The 18,907-nt window shown below is 37.9% G+C and overlaps 1 protein-coding gene across 4 annotated transcripts in view; it reads right to left on the bottom strand.

The window, feature by feature from the left end:
* The window catches only part of CORIN (corin, serine peptidase), a 251,914-nt gene that overhangs the window by 27,906 nt on the left and 205,101 nt on the right, over positions 1-18,907 (bottom strand). For all 4 annotated transcript variants that reach the window (XM_012499842.2, XM_012499841.1, XM_003258417.4 and 1 more), the window contains 3 exons: positions 10,243-10,359; positions 7,768-7,817; positions 7,440-7,614 (listed from right to left, as the gene is read on the bottom strand). In XM_012499842.2, coding sequence (XP_012355296.1) covers positions 7,440-7,614; positions 7,768-7,817; positions 10,243-10,359 — 342 coding nt within the window. The remainder of the gene's footprint in view (positions 1-7,439; positions 7,615-7,767; positions 7,818-10,242; positions 10,360-18,907) is intronic.

Below are 18,907 nucleotides of genomic sequence, written 5' to 3'. Positions count from 1 at the left end.
ATAGTCCAGAAGTGACTTGATGGTGGCTTGGAGTAGGATTATAGCATTAAGATGGGAGAGATGCTTGGCTTCCACTTTTTTGGAAGAAGATTCTACAGGATTTACTGATAAAGTAAATGTGAGAAGAATTAAGGATGACTCCTAGGTTTGGTATATTAGCGAACCGATGGAGGATGCCTTTTACTGAGATGGGGGACATTTGTGAAGCAACAATTATTTGCTCAGTGGGAGAAGTGAGAAATCAATAGATTTGTTTGGGTCATGTAAAGTAAGATGTTTATTACATGTTCAAATGAACATCTTATCTTCACAGTTAAATGTATCCATGTGAAGTTGGTGGGTGGTGGTGATTGGGTGGAAATCTGGGCTGGGCTGGAGATATAAATTTAAAAGTTATGAACAAATATTTCATATATTTGATGTTCAAGTATATTCATATTAATATTCACATACTTTATATTCATATTTTTCAAATATGAACAAGTATTTGTTCAAATCAGGACAGGTATATAAACCATGTGATGAGATGAGTGAGTGTAGACATATAAGAAAGCCAAGAATTTGGTCCCTAGGAACTAAAGCATTCGGTAGCCTACAAAAGGAGCTGAAAAAAGAGAAAAAGAGTTAGTCTCTGACATGTGAAGAAAACAAGGAGTTTTTTTGTTATTTTAGAAGAAAAGTGAAAGTATTTCAAGGATGTAGTGGTAAAATACCGGAGAGGGTTCCAGTGGGTTGAAAACTGAAAATACATCCTTGGACTGCAAGATGGAAGTCATTAGAGATTTTAACAAGTGTCACTTCTGTAATGATCTTGATAAGAACGCAACCAGAGTGGGTTAAAGAGAATGTGGGACATGGAGAGGTGTAGACAGTGACTGTAGGAAACTCTTTTAGGAATTTTTCTGTGAATAGTGGCCGGAATGGAGCAACAGATGAAGAGGGATATGAATTCAAAAGAATGGGGCTCAAGTTTGTGATATTAAGACATGGCATGGTTGCTGAAGGGAGTGATCCAACAAAAAAAGATAAATTAATGATGCAAAATAGAAATGATAACTTTAGGAGTAAAGTCTTTGAAAAGATGAAAGGGGAAATGCTTGTTTAAAATGGGAACAAACACATGTCCTCCACCATACTCAAGGGAAAGCAATGAAGTGGCCAAAGAGGCAGGTGATTTGTTGGAATTGGGGGTGAGACAAGGTGAAAGACATGATGGCATCTATTTTATTCATGAAGTATAAGGTGAGATCAGGAAAGGATGACAAAGATTTGGAGACACAGAATAAGCTGTCAAATGGTTGTCTATTCACAATCAGAGTAGAAAAGTGACTTTACTGTGGAAGTATATTGAAAGTGTCCGATTGTGTTAGATGCTCATTTGGGGTTTATGATCATATATTTTATGTGACCTCAGTTAGCAGACAGGTGTATGATATTCTCCAATGTGGGTCAGGTGTTCAGGTGCAGATGCAACATACATGACTAGGGAGTGACAAGACTGAAAGACACAGGCAAGTAACCACAACAATTTAAAACGAGAGAGCTCCAAGTTTCTGAAAGCCCCCAACACAATGGGATTGCAAGTTAGGCCACCTGCTAGCTATATCCTAGACCCAGACATTTTCCAGTGGAGAGGAGAGGGTGACAGAAAACATTTCCATAGAGGGCAGGGCAGTGGGGAGTATGAGGTAAGGTCAGAGTCACCTAGGGATTTTTAAAGCCACACTTGCTCACTCCCCAGCGATGCTGAGAAACAGCACCCCATGGGAGGTATGGATCTAAAATGGAAAATTTTTCTTTTAGTGGACATTACTATTGATGGGAATGGGCCAAATCCTTAGAGTAGATGGAATAGAAAAACAAATTGTGAATGACTGGCACAGTTCATACACTCCTAGAAGAAAAAGAAGTAGGCAGAAGGACACAGCATGAGCTCAGTAATAAAAAGTCAAACCAAACTTCTCACTTCCTTTTCTCACTGTATTAAAAGACTGCCAGATCAGGGCAGGTGGACAAGCAAGAACAAAGATTTTGTTCTGTGGGGAATAGGAGAGGGAGATGTTTAGAAATAGGTGGAAGATTATCGAGTAATATTAAGGGTCCAACTGATGTTCAAAGTCAGGCATGGCAGTAATCTGCATTCTTCAGTAATGCTCTCCCTCAGTCCTGAAGAGCATAGACATAGGATTAGAAAATGTGGGCTGAGCGCAGTGGCTCATGCCTGTAATCCCAATACTTTGGGAGGCTGAGGTGGGTGGATCACTTGAGGTCAGGAGTTCGAGACCAGCCTGACCAACATGGTGAAATCCCGTCTCTACTAAAAATACAAAATTAGCTGAGCACGGTGGTGGGCACCTGTAATCCCATCTACTTGGAAGGCTGGAGAATGGCTTGAACCCAGGAGGCAAAGGTTGCAGTGAGCCGAGATCGTGCCACTTCACTCCAGCTTGGGCAACAGGAGTGAAACTCCATCAAAAAAAAAGGAAAGGAAAAGGAAGGGAAGGGAAAAGAAAAGAAAGGAAGGGAAAGGAAAGGAAAAGGAAGGGAAGGGAAAAGAAAAGAAAGGAAGGGAAAGGAAGGGAAAGGAAAGGAAAAATGTGATCTTGACTTTGGAGTTCTGCCCAGTGTGTTGGAAAAATCTAGGGAGGAAGAAGTCCAAGGTCCTGGTGAAAAGACTGAAATGATGAACCCAGGGAACGAGGTAAGTTGAGGGAAAGAAAGGAGGCAAGGGCTGGGCGCAGTGGCTCATGCCTGTAATCCCAGCACTTTGGGAGGCCGAGGAGGGCGGATCACAAGGTCAGGAGATCGAGACCATCCTGGCTAATATGGTGAAACCCTGTCTTTACTAAAAATACAAAAAATTAGCCGGGCATGGTGGTGGGCACCTGCAGTCCCAGCTACTGGGGAGGCTGAGGCAGGAGAATGGCGTGAACCCGGGAGGCGGAGCTTGCAGTGAGCCAAGATTGCGCGGCTGCACTCCAGCCTGGGCACAGAGCAAGACTCCGTCTCATAAAAAAAAAAAGAAAGAAAGAAAAAGAAAGGAGGCAAGAAGGAGACTCTTTGGACTGAGATACTGGGGAGAAAGTGCAGCCACCAACCAAAAATCTTGTTGGATTGAAGAGCTGGTGTGGAGGGAATCAAGACATGGGTGACATGGCAGGAGTATGGGTTGTGGTCATATAGTGGGAGGACAGTTTTTCACGTAGGTTTCCTGGAGAGGAATCAGATGTTTCTGACCATTACTAGCTGTGTGCTGGCCTAGGAAGTTCATTCTTAAGTCTTTCAGAAGTAGAAGAAAGCAGGAAAATTGCTTGCTAAGTTACCCACGAAAGTCAAAGCCTTTCTTCCTTAGAACTTTTGAAAGTGAATTGTCACTAGGACATATGGGGCTTGATCTGGTCAACCATCTCATGATTTTAAATTTTCATTTGGGATTTTTATCTACTTCTTCATAGCAGAGCAAAACAAACTTGTCTTTTTCCCATAAATATAATTGAAAAAGAGACAGGCTGAGGATACCTACCAATGGGTCACTCTAGGCCTTGCCAAAGTATGGGATCAGGATATGAGGTAAATCCCATTAATTGCTGTAATTGATAGCTCCAAAAGGGAGTATGGCATACAATTAGAAGTTCCCAAAAGTTTGCAGTTCCCCTGGAGATGTTATAAAATAGAATCAGCGTTATTAGCCCACATTCAAGCAAAAGCTTGTTTAAAGTGGGGCACTTTCTAACTTCTTATGGATAGACTAGGCCTCTCTTGACAGTTTTGTTAAATTTAGTGTTCCGTGAAACTTATCAAGGCCTTTAATATTATGTACATGCCCTTAATTATAAACACATATTTCTTCTCTGTTGCAAGATTTCTCCTGAACTTTACAGATCTGTCAGTGAAAGAGGAAACTTGGATACCACATGTGGAAATAACAAAAGTGGGATATGAACCTCGATTAACTAGCACATAAAGAGTGCTGTTCCTTGAAAAAAGCTGTTGGATTCATTTAGGTAATCATCTTTTGATGAACGTACTCTTGCTAGTATAACCTTCTTATTATCATGGAGTTACAAATTAGGTCTGGAAAAGACAACTGGAAACATCTGGCCCCTTCTAAAGCAATAACATTCCAGTGTGTTTTTTGACATACTATGCAGACTCTTCCAATAATTCTGGATCTTACACATTAAAAGCTCTCAAGCGAAGGTGCTAGTTTGGTTTTTTTAATGTTTTATTTCCCCCAAAATAGCAATCAAATAACTGGATATACACATTTCCATTTTATAATCACTATCACACTGTAATCTAATTACTTGTTTAAATGTCTGTTTCCTCACTAGATTAGCCCCTTAGGGAACAAAACATGTATCCATCTGTGTAACCTCCTTATGAAACTACAGGTATGTGCTAGAACTGTATCCTCTACAAACAAGAGTACCAATAGGTGAGTAGCTTTCTTTAAGAACATTTATTGCAGAAATGACAGCAAACTGGAACTAAATCAAATGTCCATCAAGTGGGGAATAATTTTAAAAGTTACAGTAAATCTATAGATAGAATATTATTTGGCTTTAAAAAAGATGAGTTAGGGCTGCATCAGTTGACCTGGAGAGATGTCCATGATATATTGCTACATGAGAAAAGCAACTAACAAGCAGAATTATAGAGTATTATTCAAAATTGTAAAAGTAAACAACGACACCTTGTGAAAAAGATACGTGTTTATGGTTGTTGGACAATATTCATAATGCACTAACAGGGATTACCTTAAGGATGATCAGGAATTAAGGTAAATGAGTGTGGGAGAATATTGCTAGCAAAATGCAAAAACACTCATGCCATAATGCTAAGAGAAAATGCAGAATGCATTACTGGTTGATGCCAGGCATAGTTCTTAAAGCTCTACATAGACTGTTTCACTTCCTGCCCGCACCAACTCTGTGAGGTAGGGATTATTATTTCTTTAATTTCACATAACAGAAAACTGTGGTCCAGAGAAGTTACTGAATTGGCCAGTGGTCACACAATAATTGGCAAAGCTAAGACAAAATAATAACAGGCAAATAGGCAAAAAATAAAATTGTATTTTTTTTCCTAGAAACTAATCAGATCAAATGAAAAGTATTCATTTAATTAAGTAATAGACCTGTGGATTATTTTTTGCCTCAAATTTTTGCTATTATTTAATCTTACTTCATTTAAATAAAGTAAAATTATTTAAAATAAATACAATAAAATGGCTAGTATGGTGGTTTTCAAAATCTGTCCTCAAAGTCTTCAATGTGGGAGGTCTATGTTTCTTCCCTTTGAATCAGATGGGGCCTGTGACTGATGTCTCTGGGCAACCACATAGGAGAAGCAACATTTTGTGCTTTTGGATGCTGAGTCAAAAAAGGTAATACAGCTTCCTCCTGGCTTCCTTTTTGGGAAGCTTGCTTCGGAGGATGCCAGCCACCATGAAGCGAGTCTCATACAGAGAGGAAATGAGACCCCAGCCAACAGGCAGCATCTACTATCAGACTTCAGATGATGCCAGCCTCTCTCTAGCCTTGGAATCTTCTAGCTGAAGCCCCAGAAATCACAGAGCAGAGACAAATTACGCCAACTACACTTTGTCTGAATCTAGAGTGAGCATAATAAATGTCTGAGTTTTTGTTTGTTGTTATTGTTTTGTTTATGTTTGGTTTTGTTTGTTTTGTTTTGTTTTGTTTTGCTACAAATTACATAGCAACAGATAGCTGGAAGAGATTCTGCAGTGATGTTCGTCAGTTTGGGGTAGGTTTTCCCTTAGTTTTATTCTTCTGCTCTCTTTAGGCACATTGTGGTGGTTAATTTTATGTATCAATTTGGCTGGGCCACAGCACCCAAATATTTGGCCAAACATTATTCTATATGTTTCTGGTGAAGGTGTTTTTTTAATGAGATTAATATTTAAATGAGCAGACTTTGAGTAAAGCCGATGACACTCCATGATGTGGATGGGCCTTATCCATTCAGATAAAAATCTTTTTTTTTATTTTATTTTACTTTAGGTTTTAGGGTACATGTGCACAATGTGCAGGTTTGTTACATATGTATCCATGTGCCATGTTGATTTCCTGCACCCATTAACTCGTCATTTAGCATTAGGTATATCTCCTAATGCTGTCCCTCCCCCCTCCCCCCACCCCACAACAGTCCCCAGAGTGTGATGTTCCCCTTCCTGTGTCCATGAGTTCTCATTGTTCAATTCCCACCTATGAGTGAGAACATGCGGTGTTTGGTTTTTTGTCCTTGCGATAGTTTACTGAGAACGATGTTTTCCAGTTTCATCCATGTCCCTACAAAGGACACAAACTCATCATTTTTTATGGCTGCATAGTATTCCATGGTGTATATGTGCCACATTTTCTTAATCCAGTCTATCGTTGTTGGACATTTGGGTTGGTTCCAACTCTTTGCTATTGTGAATAGTGCCACAATAAACATACGTGTGCATGTGTCTTTATAGCAGCATGATTTATAGTCCTTTGGGTATATACCCAGTAATGGGATGGCTGGGTCAAATGGTATTTCTAGTTCTAGATCCCTGAGGAATCTTAATAGAACAAGGACTGACCTCTCCAGCAAGAAGGAATTCCGCCAGCAGATTGAACTGCAACTCTTGCCTGATCTTCCTGCCTGCCACCTACCTCATCAGGTTTTGGATTCACCAAGCCTCCAGAATCACATGAGCCAATTATGTCAAAACAAACCTTTGTTTGTCATCATTGTTTTGTTCGTGTTTTGGTTTGATTTGGTTTGGATGGGCTCAAGTGATCACTCTTCCTCTGAGCCAATCCAGTTCAATTAAGTTCATATCCCATTGCTACCCCTCTAATTTTCTCACTTTGTTCAGCACACAGAAGAGAAATCTTACTTCTGCTATGACAAGGCTGCCTAGATTTGGAAACACAAAATGGCATAACATAACCTCTCTCTCTCTCTCTCTCTCTCTCTATATATATATATATACACACACACAATCTCTGAATAGCACACATATTACACATATTATACCTTTAACTCTGCTTCCCAAACTACTCACCAGTTGCGCCTGCATCCAAACCTCATTGTAGTATCCAAATAAATCACTTCTGTTTAAGTTATTATATATGTGATATATTTAAGAGGTCTAGAAAGAGACTAATAGTAGCATAGAGTCAATCTTCTAAACTTCTTTCTCTCTCTCCCTCCAAAGGACAAAAATCGGAAGCAATATGCAGCCATTTCCAACAAATGAGCAGCCCATATATTAGATGGCAACATCAAGGATAGAAAACTTTGGGACGATAAAGCCCTGGGAAGTAGATTAGCTGTGGCTTTCGCCTGGATGAGGCTTCATGGAGTTACATATGCCACTGAGAATTCCCGAGTGACAAAGTGATCAAATCCAGACAAAGGAAGAAAGGAAAGGTGCAGCTTACCCCTCGAAGCAGTGGGCAACTGTCAGAACCCACTTCTTGGCAATGAGGACACAGCCACAGATATGTCCACTGGGTTCACTCTGCAGAGAACACTGCCATGGCCACCTTCCAGGGCGACTCGTCCGACCCCCAAGGATCCTTTTGTTCATTCGGGCAGCAAAGCGGCGCCCACAGTCTACCAAGGAGCAGAAGACACGGTTTGTGAGTTGATGCCAAACCTTGCTAAATGCTTAGCTCTTTGCTGTCACTTACAAGCGATCACTCTTCCCCTGAGCCAATCCAGTTCAATTAAGTTCATATCCCATTGCCACACCTCTAATTCTCTCACCTTGTTTAGTACACAGAAGAGAAATTTTACTTCTGCTCTGACAAGACTGCCTGGATTTGGAAACATAAAATGGTATAACATTAAGTTACATATTTCCTGTTCAATTCAAACACTTTACCAGTGAAAAACAAGACAGCTCCAACTGTTACCACCAGAAATCACATTCTCTGAGCAACAATTCCTCTTGGTGCAGGAATTCTCAAGGCAGGATTGTGGTCAGATATTAATCATGTTGTAGGCGGGAGTATATAGAATATATATACTTCATTTTTTTAGTTTATTTAATGTCATCATAATTGAATTTCACATTTGTGGGAAAAGAAACTATTTTAACAAAATTTCCCACATCATTTTGGCTGGTGGAACCACAATGTAAATTCAAACTACAATTCTCAAGGGGAGATGGGAGTACTTTTTAGAATCAGTGGTGAGGAGGCAGCATGTCAGATTTTTATGCTTATACAAAGTGGCGTGTGCTCAAAACAAGTTGAGAAATAGTCCAAGATGAGTAAAATATCACTTCAGAAATTTAAAGAACAGATTAAGGAATGGAATAGCTAGACGGGAAAAGAGTCTTACCAAGACTCTCAAGGTTAAATTTCCGCTATATGAGAAGTTGACAAGAGGAAAAGTAGCTTAAATTTATTTCATATAACTTTAGATGACATGATCAGAACTAGTAGGTGCAATTTACAAGAATTGTGCGTTCAGGAAAAGAATTTTCTAAAATCTAAATTCAACTTTGAATGCAAGAACATGGTCCCTGTTAAAGGATCTTTCAATGTGATGGCACAAGATAATTCAGTTTGGGGTAGAAATTTTAATCACTAAGTTCTCTTCCAACCATGAAACATTTACATTACAACCTCAATGTAAATGAAAAAGGACAATAAAAACCCATGTTGGGACTTTCAAAAATACTATGATGTACTTAGAATCCTAGATCTCTCAGATTGAAAAAAAAAATCCAACCCTAAATATATAATTTCCACATTCCTTTCTGAAGATTTACTGTATTTTCATTTCTTGCTAAATTTACGTAGCAGCATGTGTAATTATTTGCATACAATAAATTATGTAATACAGGAAAAGCTCATTTGCTTTCTACCCTCCCACAGTCTAAAATCCTCTCTTCCTTACTCTCTATTACATTATTCTAAATTTATTTGCAGCACTTACCAAAGTATAAAGTTATTTTTACTAATTTATAATCTTTATTTGCACCCCATATAGTGTATGTTCCCTGAGATGAGGGCCTTCGTTTCCCCTCATTCACTTCTACATCCCCTCAAAGCCTAATACTGAACTTGGTATTAAAGAAATACTTAATAATTAGTTGTTATTTGTTAGATTGAAAACACATAGCTCTTAGGAATAGGAAAAGTCATCAAAGACTATTCATCCAACTTCTTTGTGGAAATTGCAGTTATATAAGATAACACTTCTAGTTAGTAAACCAGGACTAGAACCAAGTTTACCAACTCCCAATCTAGAATGAGTTATTTTATTTATTTACTTGACCTGAAAGGTTTTTTCTGGAATTACAGGTTTGGGGAAACAAATCACTTGGTTAAAAGATTTAGGTCATTGTTTTAGAGGAAGTACTTCAGTGGACAAATATTCAGAAATTTGTCTGCAGAGTTTGTTCTATGAGGAAAATGTCAAGACTTTTTAAGAGGAAATGGTCCATATTTAGTTTTCCTCTTTAAAATTCTTAAGAAGTAGCAACATTTATGAGCTTCAGAGTCAGATATATTTATTTAGAGTTCAGACACTATCACTTAGCATCTGTGGGCTGTGAGATTTGAGCAAGTTATTTAAATACTCAAGCTGTAAAATATTGGATAATCATCCATGGTTCACAAATCGATTATGAGGTTTATATGAGTCAGTGTATATAAGACTACCTAGCTGTGTGCCTATAAAGTAATAAGAACTTAGTTAAGTGTAAATTTCCTCAATTTATCTTCCTCCTACACCCCACCCATAGACAAGGGAAGCAACCCTGTTTAAGATGCAATGATTTTTTAGGGTAAACTTAAGTGTACTTTCAAGGCAACTTGATTATAATTTCATTTTCTGTCTATTCCTCTCTTAGACATTCCAAGTTTTCTTAGTTATCATTACTTCAATTCCCTCTGTTAACTAGTTCTATGTAGCATCTGTAGGAAATGCAGACATGAGGGTTTATTTTGAATAAGATATTAAAAGAAATCCAAGATTAGAACCCAAGTTCCTCTCCTCACCATGATAGTTTCTGTAATCATGAATAAAAGAGAAAAAAAAAAACTATGTCTAGAAAGAAGAAATAAAAGCAACCAATGTTGAAATGTAAAGGCAATAGTGAATCTATGGAAACTCTTTACTGATATGACAAATTTGGATTATCTTAAGTTAAAAAATGGAAGAAAGGCCCAATGATAAACTCTTGCTCTGTAATCTGACTCTACACAGCTCTTATGCATGTGTTCTTACCCATTTACTAGAAGTTCATGTAAAGTGGTCCCATTGAGGATCTCCCAGTTGGAGTGCAATGTCAGCCACCGCGGCTCTTTCTCCTGTTCCTGTATCAATTTGGTCACAGATGGTTCTCTGATACAAAGCAAATACTGGATAAGTATTCAAAGTACAATGATCTTTGAACAGGCATTATCATTATTTAGCACTCATTCCCTTTCAAAAAGAAGCACTAAATCATGTCAACAGTTCAAGCGGAGAATTTGGACTGTTACAAATTGTTAGAGCTGTTTTAGTTATTCTCCCTGCTGACCTGTGTTTGAACTTCATGAGGTGTTAGGATTATAATGTGTATGATACAAAAGTTCCAACAGGTAAAACATAAGAATAACTTTGGGCGGAGATCAAAAGTAAAATAAAATATATCTAGCTGGGTTTCTTTCCTCCTTTCTTGTCCATTGTAATTCTGCAATATAGCAATATAAAATAAAATAAACAACACATAAAGAGAATCAGTGGCCATTTAGCATCTATTTAGACAGCATAAAAGTTGTAAGAATTGTAATATTTCTATGTTTCTAGGTTTTTTTTTTTGACGGAGTCTTGCTCTGTTGCCCAGGCTGAAGTACAGTGGTGCAATCTCAGCTCACTGCAACCTCTGCCTCAGGGTTCAAGTGCTTCTCCTGCCTCAGCCTCCCAAGTAGCTGGGATCACAGGTACATGCAATCATGCCCGGCTAATTTTTATATTTTTAGTAGAGATGAGGTTTCACCATCTTGTCCAGGGTGGTCTTAAACTCCTGACCTCAAGTGGTCTGCCCACCTCAGCATCCCAAACTGCTGGGATTACAGGCATGAACCATGGCACCTGGCCTCATCTGATTATTATTTTTAAACTATTGTAATCACATAATAGAAAATGAGCAAAAACTTCCCCCAACTCATACTTTTAAAAAGGCAAGGAAGAACCTTCTAAAGGGAATACTTGATGATAGAATAAGAGCCAAAGATTAAAAACACAAGAGTATTTCATAATGAATTATAAACATTTGATTTTAAAACAAATGTCATACATCCTAGCCACAATGAAGAAGAGTGGCATAAGATATAAATTTATTTAGAAATTTGAATTGACAGATTATTGAAGATATCAAAAAAACTTCTTACAAAAATAAGAATTTTTCTTTTTCTTGGCCAAAATGAATCTGGCTCTCCATCAATTCCGGAAGTTCTGAATGCAGAGGCAAAGTGAGATGGAAAGTATAAAAGTCAGAGGCCACACATACTGGTCATGGTGTTTCTCCTGATAACCTGCATCCTGAGAATTCCCTTCTGCGACAGAACTACCTATGGACCTCCTAAATCCAGGTAAAGCCAAAGGAAGATAAACTTTAGATTTTGTTATTTAATCAGGTCATTCTTAAATCAGGTATTCATAGGGCAACAAGATACTTGCATGGGGAGTGCAATTAGGAGAGAGCGTGCACTGATGCTGGATAGGAAAATCGTTGCAAAGAACACCAGCCTTTCAATGCAAAAGGCCCCCTAGCTGCCCTGAGGAAGGGCTCCACAGACATCCACAGGGTGTTTTTGCACTTCATTCATTAGCTTCCAAGAAGAAAGGCAATGTAGCCGGAATTTCTCAGTTATAAGTGGAAAATTTAAGAAATTAATCATCAAGGATAGGGAAGTGTCATTATGAAAATTAGGTTTTCATGAAATTCTTGAACACTGGCATGTTTCTCATGCACAAACATAAACTTTCAGCACCGGAAATGTCATCCAATGGCCCATTTAAAACAGTCAGTGAATTTGGTTGGTTGTATTTCTGCCATCGTACAGAATCTGAGCATCTGCATAACTTCAATTTTCCTTTCTTTTTTCCCAGCTTTATTGAGGCATTCTTAACAAATAAAAATTGTACATATTTAAGGGGTGTAATGCAATGTTTGATATATGTATACCTTGTGAAATGGTTACCACAATCAAGCTAAGAAGCATATCTGTCACCACATAGTTATGTGTGTGTGTGTGTGTGAGTGTGTGTGTGTGTAGTAAGAACACTAAGGCCAAGAATCTTAGCAAATTTCAAGTATACAATTTAGCATCGTTAACTACAGTCACTGTGTTGTACATCAGATCTCCAGAACTTATTCATTCCACATTACTGAATCTTTGTACCCTTTGACCATCTCCCCATTTTCCCCATCCCCTAGTTTTTGGCAACTAACATTCTACCCTCTGCATTTACGAGTTGACTTTTTTAGATTCCACATACAAATGAGATCATGCAGTATTTGTCTTTCGGTGCTTGGCGTATTTCACTTAACATGTCCTCCAGGTTTATCCATGTTGTCTCAAATGGCAGAACTTCCTTCTAAGAATACTGAATACTGTTCTATTGTGTAAAGAAAATGCGGTGTGTGTATGTGTATTCTTTGCATAAAATTCCTATTGTATAAAGAAATATATATTCTATTGTGTAAAGAAAATGTGACATCACATTTTCTTTATCCATTCACTCATCAACAAACACTGAAGTTGTTTTCATATCTTGGGTATTATGAAGAGTGCTGTAATTAACATGACAGTGCAAATGTCTTTTTGAGATAATTATTTCATTTCCTTTAGATATATACCCAGAAGTGGGATTGATGGATCATATAGTAGGTAGTTCTATTTTAAATTTTTTGAGGAATCTCCATACTGTTTTTCATAATTGCTGTACCAATTAACATTTCTACCAAGAATATATAGGGTTTCCCCCTCTCCACATCTCCCCAACGTTTTTTACATTGTTTTCTCTTTTTGATAACCATTTTAACAGATATGAGGTGACATTTCATTGTGATTTTAATTTGCATTTCCCTGATGATTAGTAATGCTGAGCACCTTTTCTTATACTTGTTGGCCATTCTATGTCTTCCTTTTAGAAATGTCTGTTCAGGTCCTTAGTCCATTTTTCAATCAGGTTATTTGGCTTTTTACTATTGAATTATTTTAGTTCCTTATGCATTTTGGACACTAACCTCATCGGATATATGGTTTTTTTAAGTAACTTTGAAAATTATAAAAGTAATACTTGTACATAGAAAAACATCGCCAATTATAAAATGAAAAAGTTGTTTTCTTCTCCTATCATATCGACGATTACAAAATGAAAAAGTTGTCTTCTTCCTATCTTAGATGCATAGAAACAACCACTGTAAATAGTGTTTGAGTATCTTTGTTAAGCTTTTTCTACAATTCATGTATACATATCCCTCCTTTGCTACACACATTGTTCTGTGTGGTCTTGACATTTTCACTTAGCGACTTATCTTAGAAGTCTTTCCACCATAATAGCTACCAGGTGTTAACTGTTTTCTATATGACAAGCACTAAAAGACTTGTTTTATTTAATCATCTCAACAACTCTGTGACATAGACTTTATAATTATTTCCCATTTTGGAGATGAAAAAATTGAGGTAAAGAAAATAAGTAACATGCCCAAGGCACAAAACAAGCAGACGGCAAAGCTGGTAATTTAATCTCTATGGTCTCATGTCAGAGTACAGTTCTTAAACTGTGAACGCTACATGGTTCTCCCTCATTGACAGCAAACCATGTTCTTTTGATAGCTGCATAGTGTTTGTTACATGGATGTTCGTACATTTACTTAACTAATCTCTGCGCACATAGGTTTTGTCCTATTTGGGGCTATGACAAAATAGTAGCAGTTAATATCCTTAACATTCGCCTTCGCCTACATGCAAAAGTATGATTTTGGAATAAATTCCTAGAAATAAAATCATTGAATCAAAATTTGAATTTTTGATTAGTATTATGAACTTCCATTTCAAAGAATAATACTAATATATATGCACATCAAGAATATGTGTGCCTGTACTTCTCCATTTTTAAAACTATGTAAATCATCTTACGTAAAAGGTGTCTGGAACTTAAGAGCTGCTCAAATTTTGTTTGATGATTGGGATTGCTTTTGACTTAAATAATTGAAACCTTTTTATATTACATGAAAAGACAAAAAAGTCCTGTTGTGTAGAAAGCAAAAGAGAAAATTTAAGCATCAATATCACTGTATCTTAACTGAGTCTGTGCAGGTAATACAGACTCAAAATGCTTCCATAGCATCTATGGATTCATACACGGAGAAGGAAATTTTAGCAATGATCTAATCCAGCAGCTAGGGAAAGAGTACAAGTGGAGGCCCAATTGCCATTTGTCTACATATTTAGATGTTATAAATCAAGTTATCAAGCTGTCAAAGAAAATTTCTCTCCTCCTCTCTTGGCAAACATATCTGTTAGGTTCAAATACAGAACTCTTGGACTCCTGAGAACGTGGGTTTCAAACTTTAGCATTCATCAGAATCACCTGGAGGACCTGTTACAACACAGATTTGTTGGCCTCATCCCCAGATTTTCTGATTCAGTTAAGTCTCAGATGGGCCCCAAAATCGCTCTACAAAGATCACAGGTGATGATGATGATGCTGGTCTGAGACCACACTTTGAAAACATCACTCTAGAAAAGGGATGAGGCTCCATGTGAGCATAACTCCTTGGCTAACAGAGTCCTTACCCCATGGGGTGAGCTAGAGGAGGAGGGCCAGAGGTTCCCTCTAAATCAGGGTTTCTCACCCTAGATGCTATTGACAAGTTATACCAGTTAATTAACTGCTGTGTAGAGTGATTCCTGTGCACTGCAGGATGTTTTGTAACATCCCTGGCTTCTACCCACTCTTTGCGAGTAAGACCCCATCAACCCTGGATTTACAATTAAAAAAGTAATGTCTACAGACATTCCAAACGTCCCCTAGGACAGGGGTCCCCAGCCCCAGGGCCCCTGTTAGGAACCAGGCCACACAGCAGGAGGTGAGTGCGGGGCAAGCCAGCAAAGCTTCATCTGTGTTTGCAGCTGCTCAGCATCACAGGCATTACTGCCTGAGCTCCGCCTCCTGTCCAATTAGCGGCCTTAGATTCTCCCAGGAGTGTGAATCCTATTGTGAACTGTGCATGCGAGGGATCTAGGTTGCGTGCTTCTTATGGGAATCAAATGCCTGATGATTTGTCACTGTCTCCCATCACCCTCAGATGGGACCATTTCCTAGCTGTAGGAAAACAAGCTTAGGTTTCCCACTGATTCAACATTATGGTGAGTAGTATAATGATTTCATTATATATTATAATGTAATAATAATAGAAATAAAGTGCACAATAAATGGAATGTGACTGAATCATGCCAAAACCATTCCCCCCATCTCATCCTGGTCTGTGGAAAAATTGTCTTCCACGAAACCAGTCCCTGGTGCCAAAAAGGTTGGGGATTGCTGCCCTAGGGGCAAAGTCACCCCTGGTTGAGAACCACTGCTCCAAATCATGGAGCCCAGGGCAAGGCCCCTCTGCTCTGGGCCTGAAGGCAGTGCTATACAGAGAAGCAGAAGGATTTGCCTTATATTTGCTTCTTGAGGAATTGTGTAGTCATAAGACACACATACAAATCTATCACTTTTCTGATGTTGAAATGAGAGAACAGAGCTCATTAGGAGTTTTGGAACATCCTGACATTATGAAAGGGATTAAATATTTCAAGGCTTAGGAGAACAGCCAGATCCCTAGACAATTTGGCCTACTCTCCCATCCTCAAGTCACTTTGTTTTAGTAATAAATATCCCATGCTTGAATTATGATTATGTTGGGGCTGCTTACTTAAAAAATGAAGGTCATCACAAATTCCCCCAAAACCAGGGCTTTTTTCTTACCTCTAACAACAAGACAGAAGTGCAGGAATTACCTAGACATGTAACACACTTCAGTTGAAGGATAAGCTTTGTCCTCTTGCATCTATTGATGGGGGAAAATAATCTAAGCATCCAACCTCAGTCCTTGATGGTTCATCTTGACATATAAATGCCTTTCACGTGGATAAGATAAATTTTTTGCAATTCTAAATATCCTGTTCCAAACTTGAAACATTTACACTAAACATTTTGTGTCTGATTTCAAAAATCTCTTCTTGAATCTTGTCATATTCTCCCTGTTTGGGTCCCATAGATTTGACATACTAATACTGAAAGGTAGTTATTGTGTCAAGTAGAAATTTTAGCAGGCAGGTACTAATAGGTTTCAAACAAAACATGAATGAGCTGTGCTACAGAAACATTTCTCAGGCTGGATAGCTCAGTTCAATGGGAGTTTATACAGCAAAACTTCCATCAGTAGAAATGCTTAAAGCAGAGCATAAGTTCTGAGCTTATTTTTCTAGTTAACTCAGTATTTTAAAAACACTTTTTATTGCAATCCTAACTGATGATAGATAGATGATAGATGATGATGATAGATAGATAGATAGATAGATAGATAGATAGATAGATAGATAGATAGAGATAGATAGATTTTTTTTTTTTTTTTGAGATGGAGTCTCACTCTGTCGCCCAGGCTGGAGTGCAGTGGCGTGATCTCAGCTCACTGCAATCTCCACCTTCCAGGTTCAAGCAATTCTCCTGCCTCAGCCTCCTGGGTAGCTGGGGACAACAGGCTCATGCCACCACGCCCAGCTAATTTTTGTACTTTTTGGTGGAGATGGGGTTTCATTATGTTGCCCAGGCTGGTCTCGAACTGCTGACATCAAGTGATCCACATGCCTCGGCCTCCCAGAGTGCTAGGATTATAGGCGTGAGCCACTGCGCCCAGCCTATAATTTTATTCTTTTATTATGTGTTTGTCTATCTCAGAGATGGAGTGTAATAACTGTATTAGGCAAGGATCTATAGGTACAAATGACAATACTATCTCAAAGCAAAGCGGGGAGGTTAATGGATCATAAAATTAACTTGCAGAGCATTAATATTTCATAAAATAAAATAATCAACAAAACTAAATATTTAATCCATTTCCAATATAAAAATTACAAAATTGTAATGTGAACTAAAATTTAAATTTATAAAATATGACTGTAAAATATACATTATCATTCTAATATAAATTAGAAAACAAAATTAATAAAATAAAGCACCATTTAAAATAAACATCTTATTAAAAGTGTAAAAATAATCAATCATAAACATTTTGAATTAAGATATCATTGGAACATATATAAAATTCAGTCTTATAAAATAAACATGTTGTAAGAATATTTTTGAGCAGAAGTGTCTACCTCTTTTGGAATTTATGCCAGTCCAGCTATTTCCTTCTGGCTATTTTATTTTATTTTATTTTATTTTATTTTTGAGATGGAGTCTTGCTCTTTTTTCAAGACCTTGACCTTTTGGGAGAACACTTTTTTTTGAGAGACAGAAACGCAACACTTTATTGACAATTTTAGTTTCAAAGAAAATATTTCTTGTTTATCTTCACATCTTTTGTTTCATCATGTAAAGCTAGAGATTATCAGTTTCAATTTCAACATGACTTTTTAAATTCCAGTTCTTCAGAAAGACTGTGAACCAGAGTAGAATGTATTTTTCTAACACAAGTCTTGCTTTGCTGGCTGCTTTTTTCTTCTTCTTGAGTATAACAGGAATATAAAAATGCTTTCTAAAAATATGTGCATCTCTTTTCACTTCAAAGTTTTAAGTCAATATACAACTCTATGGATCCATTACCAGATAAATTAATTCAAAATTCAAGACAAATTTAGCAAATATTGAATTAACCAAAAAATCGGCATTTTAAAAGTGCCTAAAATAGTGCTGGAATATATGAGTATCAAAAAGGGGAAATGTAATCAATTACTAAAGAGATGTGGATGGTCTTCAAGATGACTGATGCCAGGAACCAGTACCCTCAGGGCTCTTCAGCTCGTCTCCACTTCCTTCCGTGTTGTGGGGAGGAGGGCAAAGGGGATGGCAGCTTGATTGGCTTAAAGTAACTTTTCTATAAGCCAGAGGACTGGTTGCCTACAGCTCTAAACTCACAGGCATTCGTCTTTATGACCAAAAAAGAAAGAAGTCATCTCTCCCAGGTCCAATCAAAATAAATCTTGGGCCGGGCGTGGCTCACGCCTATAATCCCAGCACTTTGGGAGGCCAAAGCAGGTGCATCACGTGAAGTCAGGAGTTCAAGACCAGACTGGTCTACATGTCAAAACCCTGTCTCTACTAAAAAATACAAAAATTAGCCAGGCATGGTGGTGAGCGCCTGTAATCCCAGCTACTCAGGAGTCTGAGGCAGGAGAAATCACTTAAACCTGGGAGGTAGAGGTTACAGTGAGCCAGGATCACACCATTGCACTCCAGCCTGGGTGACAAGAGTGGAACTCTGTCTTAAATAAATAAACAAATAAAAACCTTGTTGAAGATACAAATAAAAATCCTGTTGAAGAAACAAGTATCCCAAAGCCAATCACTATGGCCTGGCAGTGAGACACTTTGATTGGTCCATCTTGGGATAGATACCTACCCCTCAACCAATCCCAGACTCAAAAGAGAAAGTCATGTACAAAGAAGGTTGCTCCCATTTGGAGCCCAAGGATAAAATGGGAAGTGAAGTAAATATCAGAAGGAAGGGACGTAGGTCCCAAAGGAAGGGAGGAATGCAGAGAAGCAACACAATAAGTGCCCGCTGCATGTGATCTTAATTGAAATGTGTTAGTTCAAAAGATCATTGTTCTTGAGAGTCAAGATTCTACATGTTCTTCAGTTTGTATGTTAGTTTTAAGAAGACATAGGAAATGTAAAAGAT

This window comes from Nomascus leucogenys, chromosome 20, assembly GCF_006542625.1.
Source record: "Nomascus leucogenys isolate Asia chromosome 20, Asia_NLE_v1, whole genome shotgun sequence".
In the NCBI taxonomy this organism is placed as follows: Eukaryota; Metazoa; Chordata; class Mammalia; order Primates; family Hylobatidae; genus Nomascus; species Nomascus leucogenys.
Note: the sequence above shows the minus strand (reverse complement) of the source record. Positions and strands in the feature narration are given on the sequence as shown.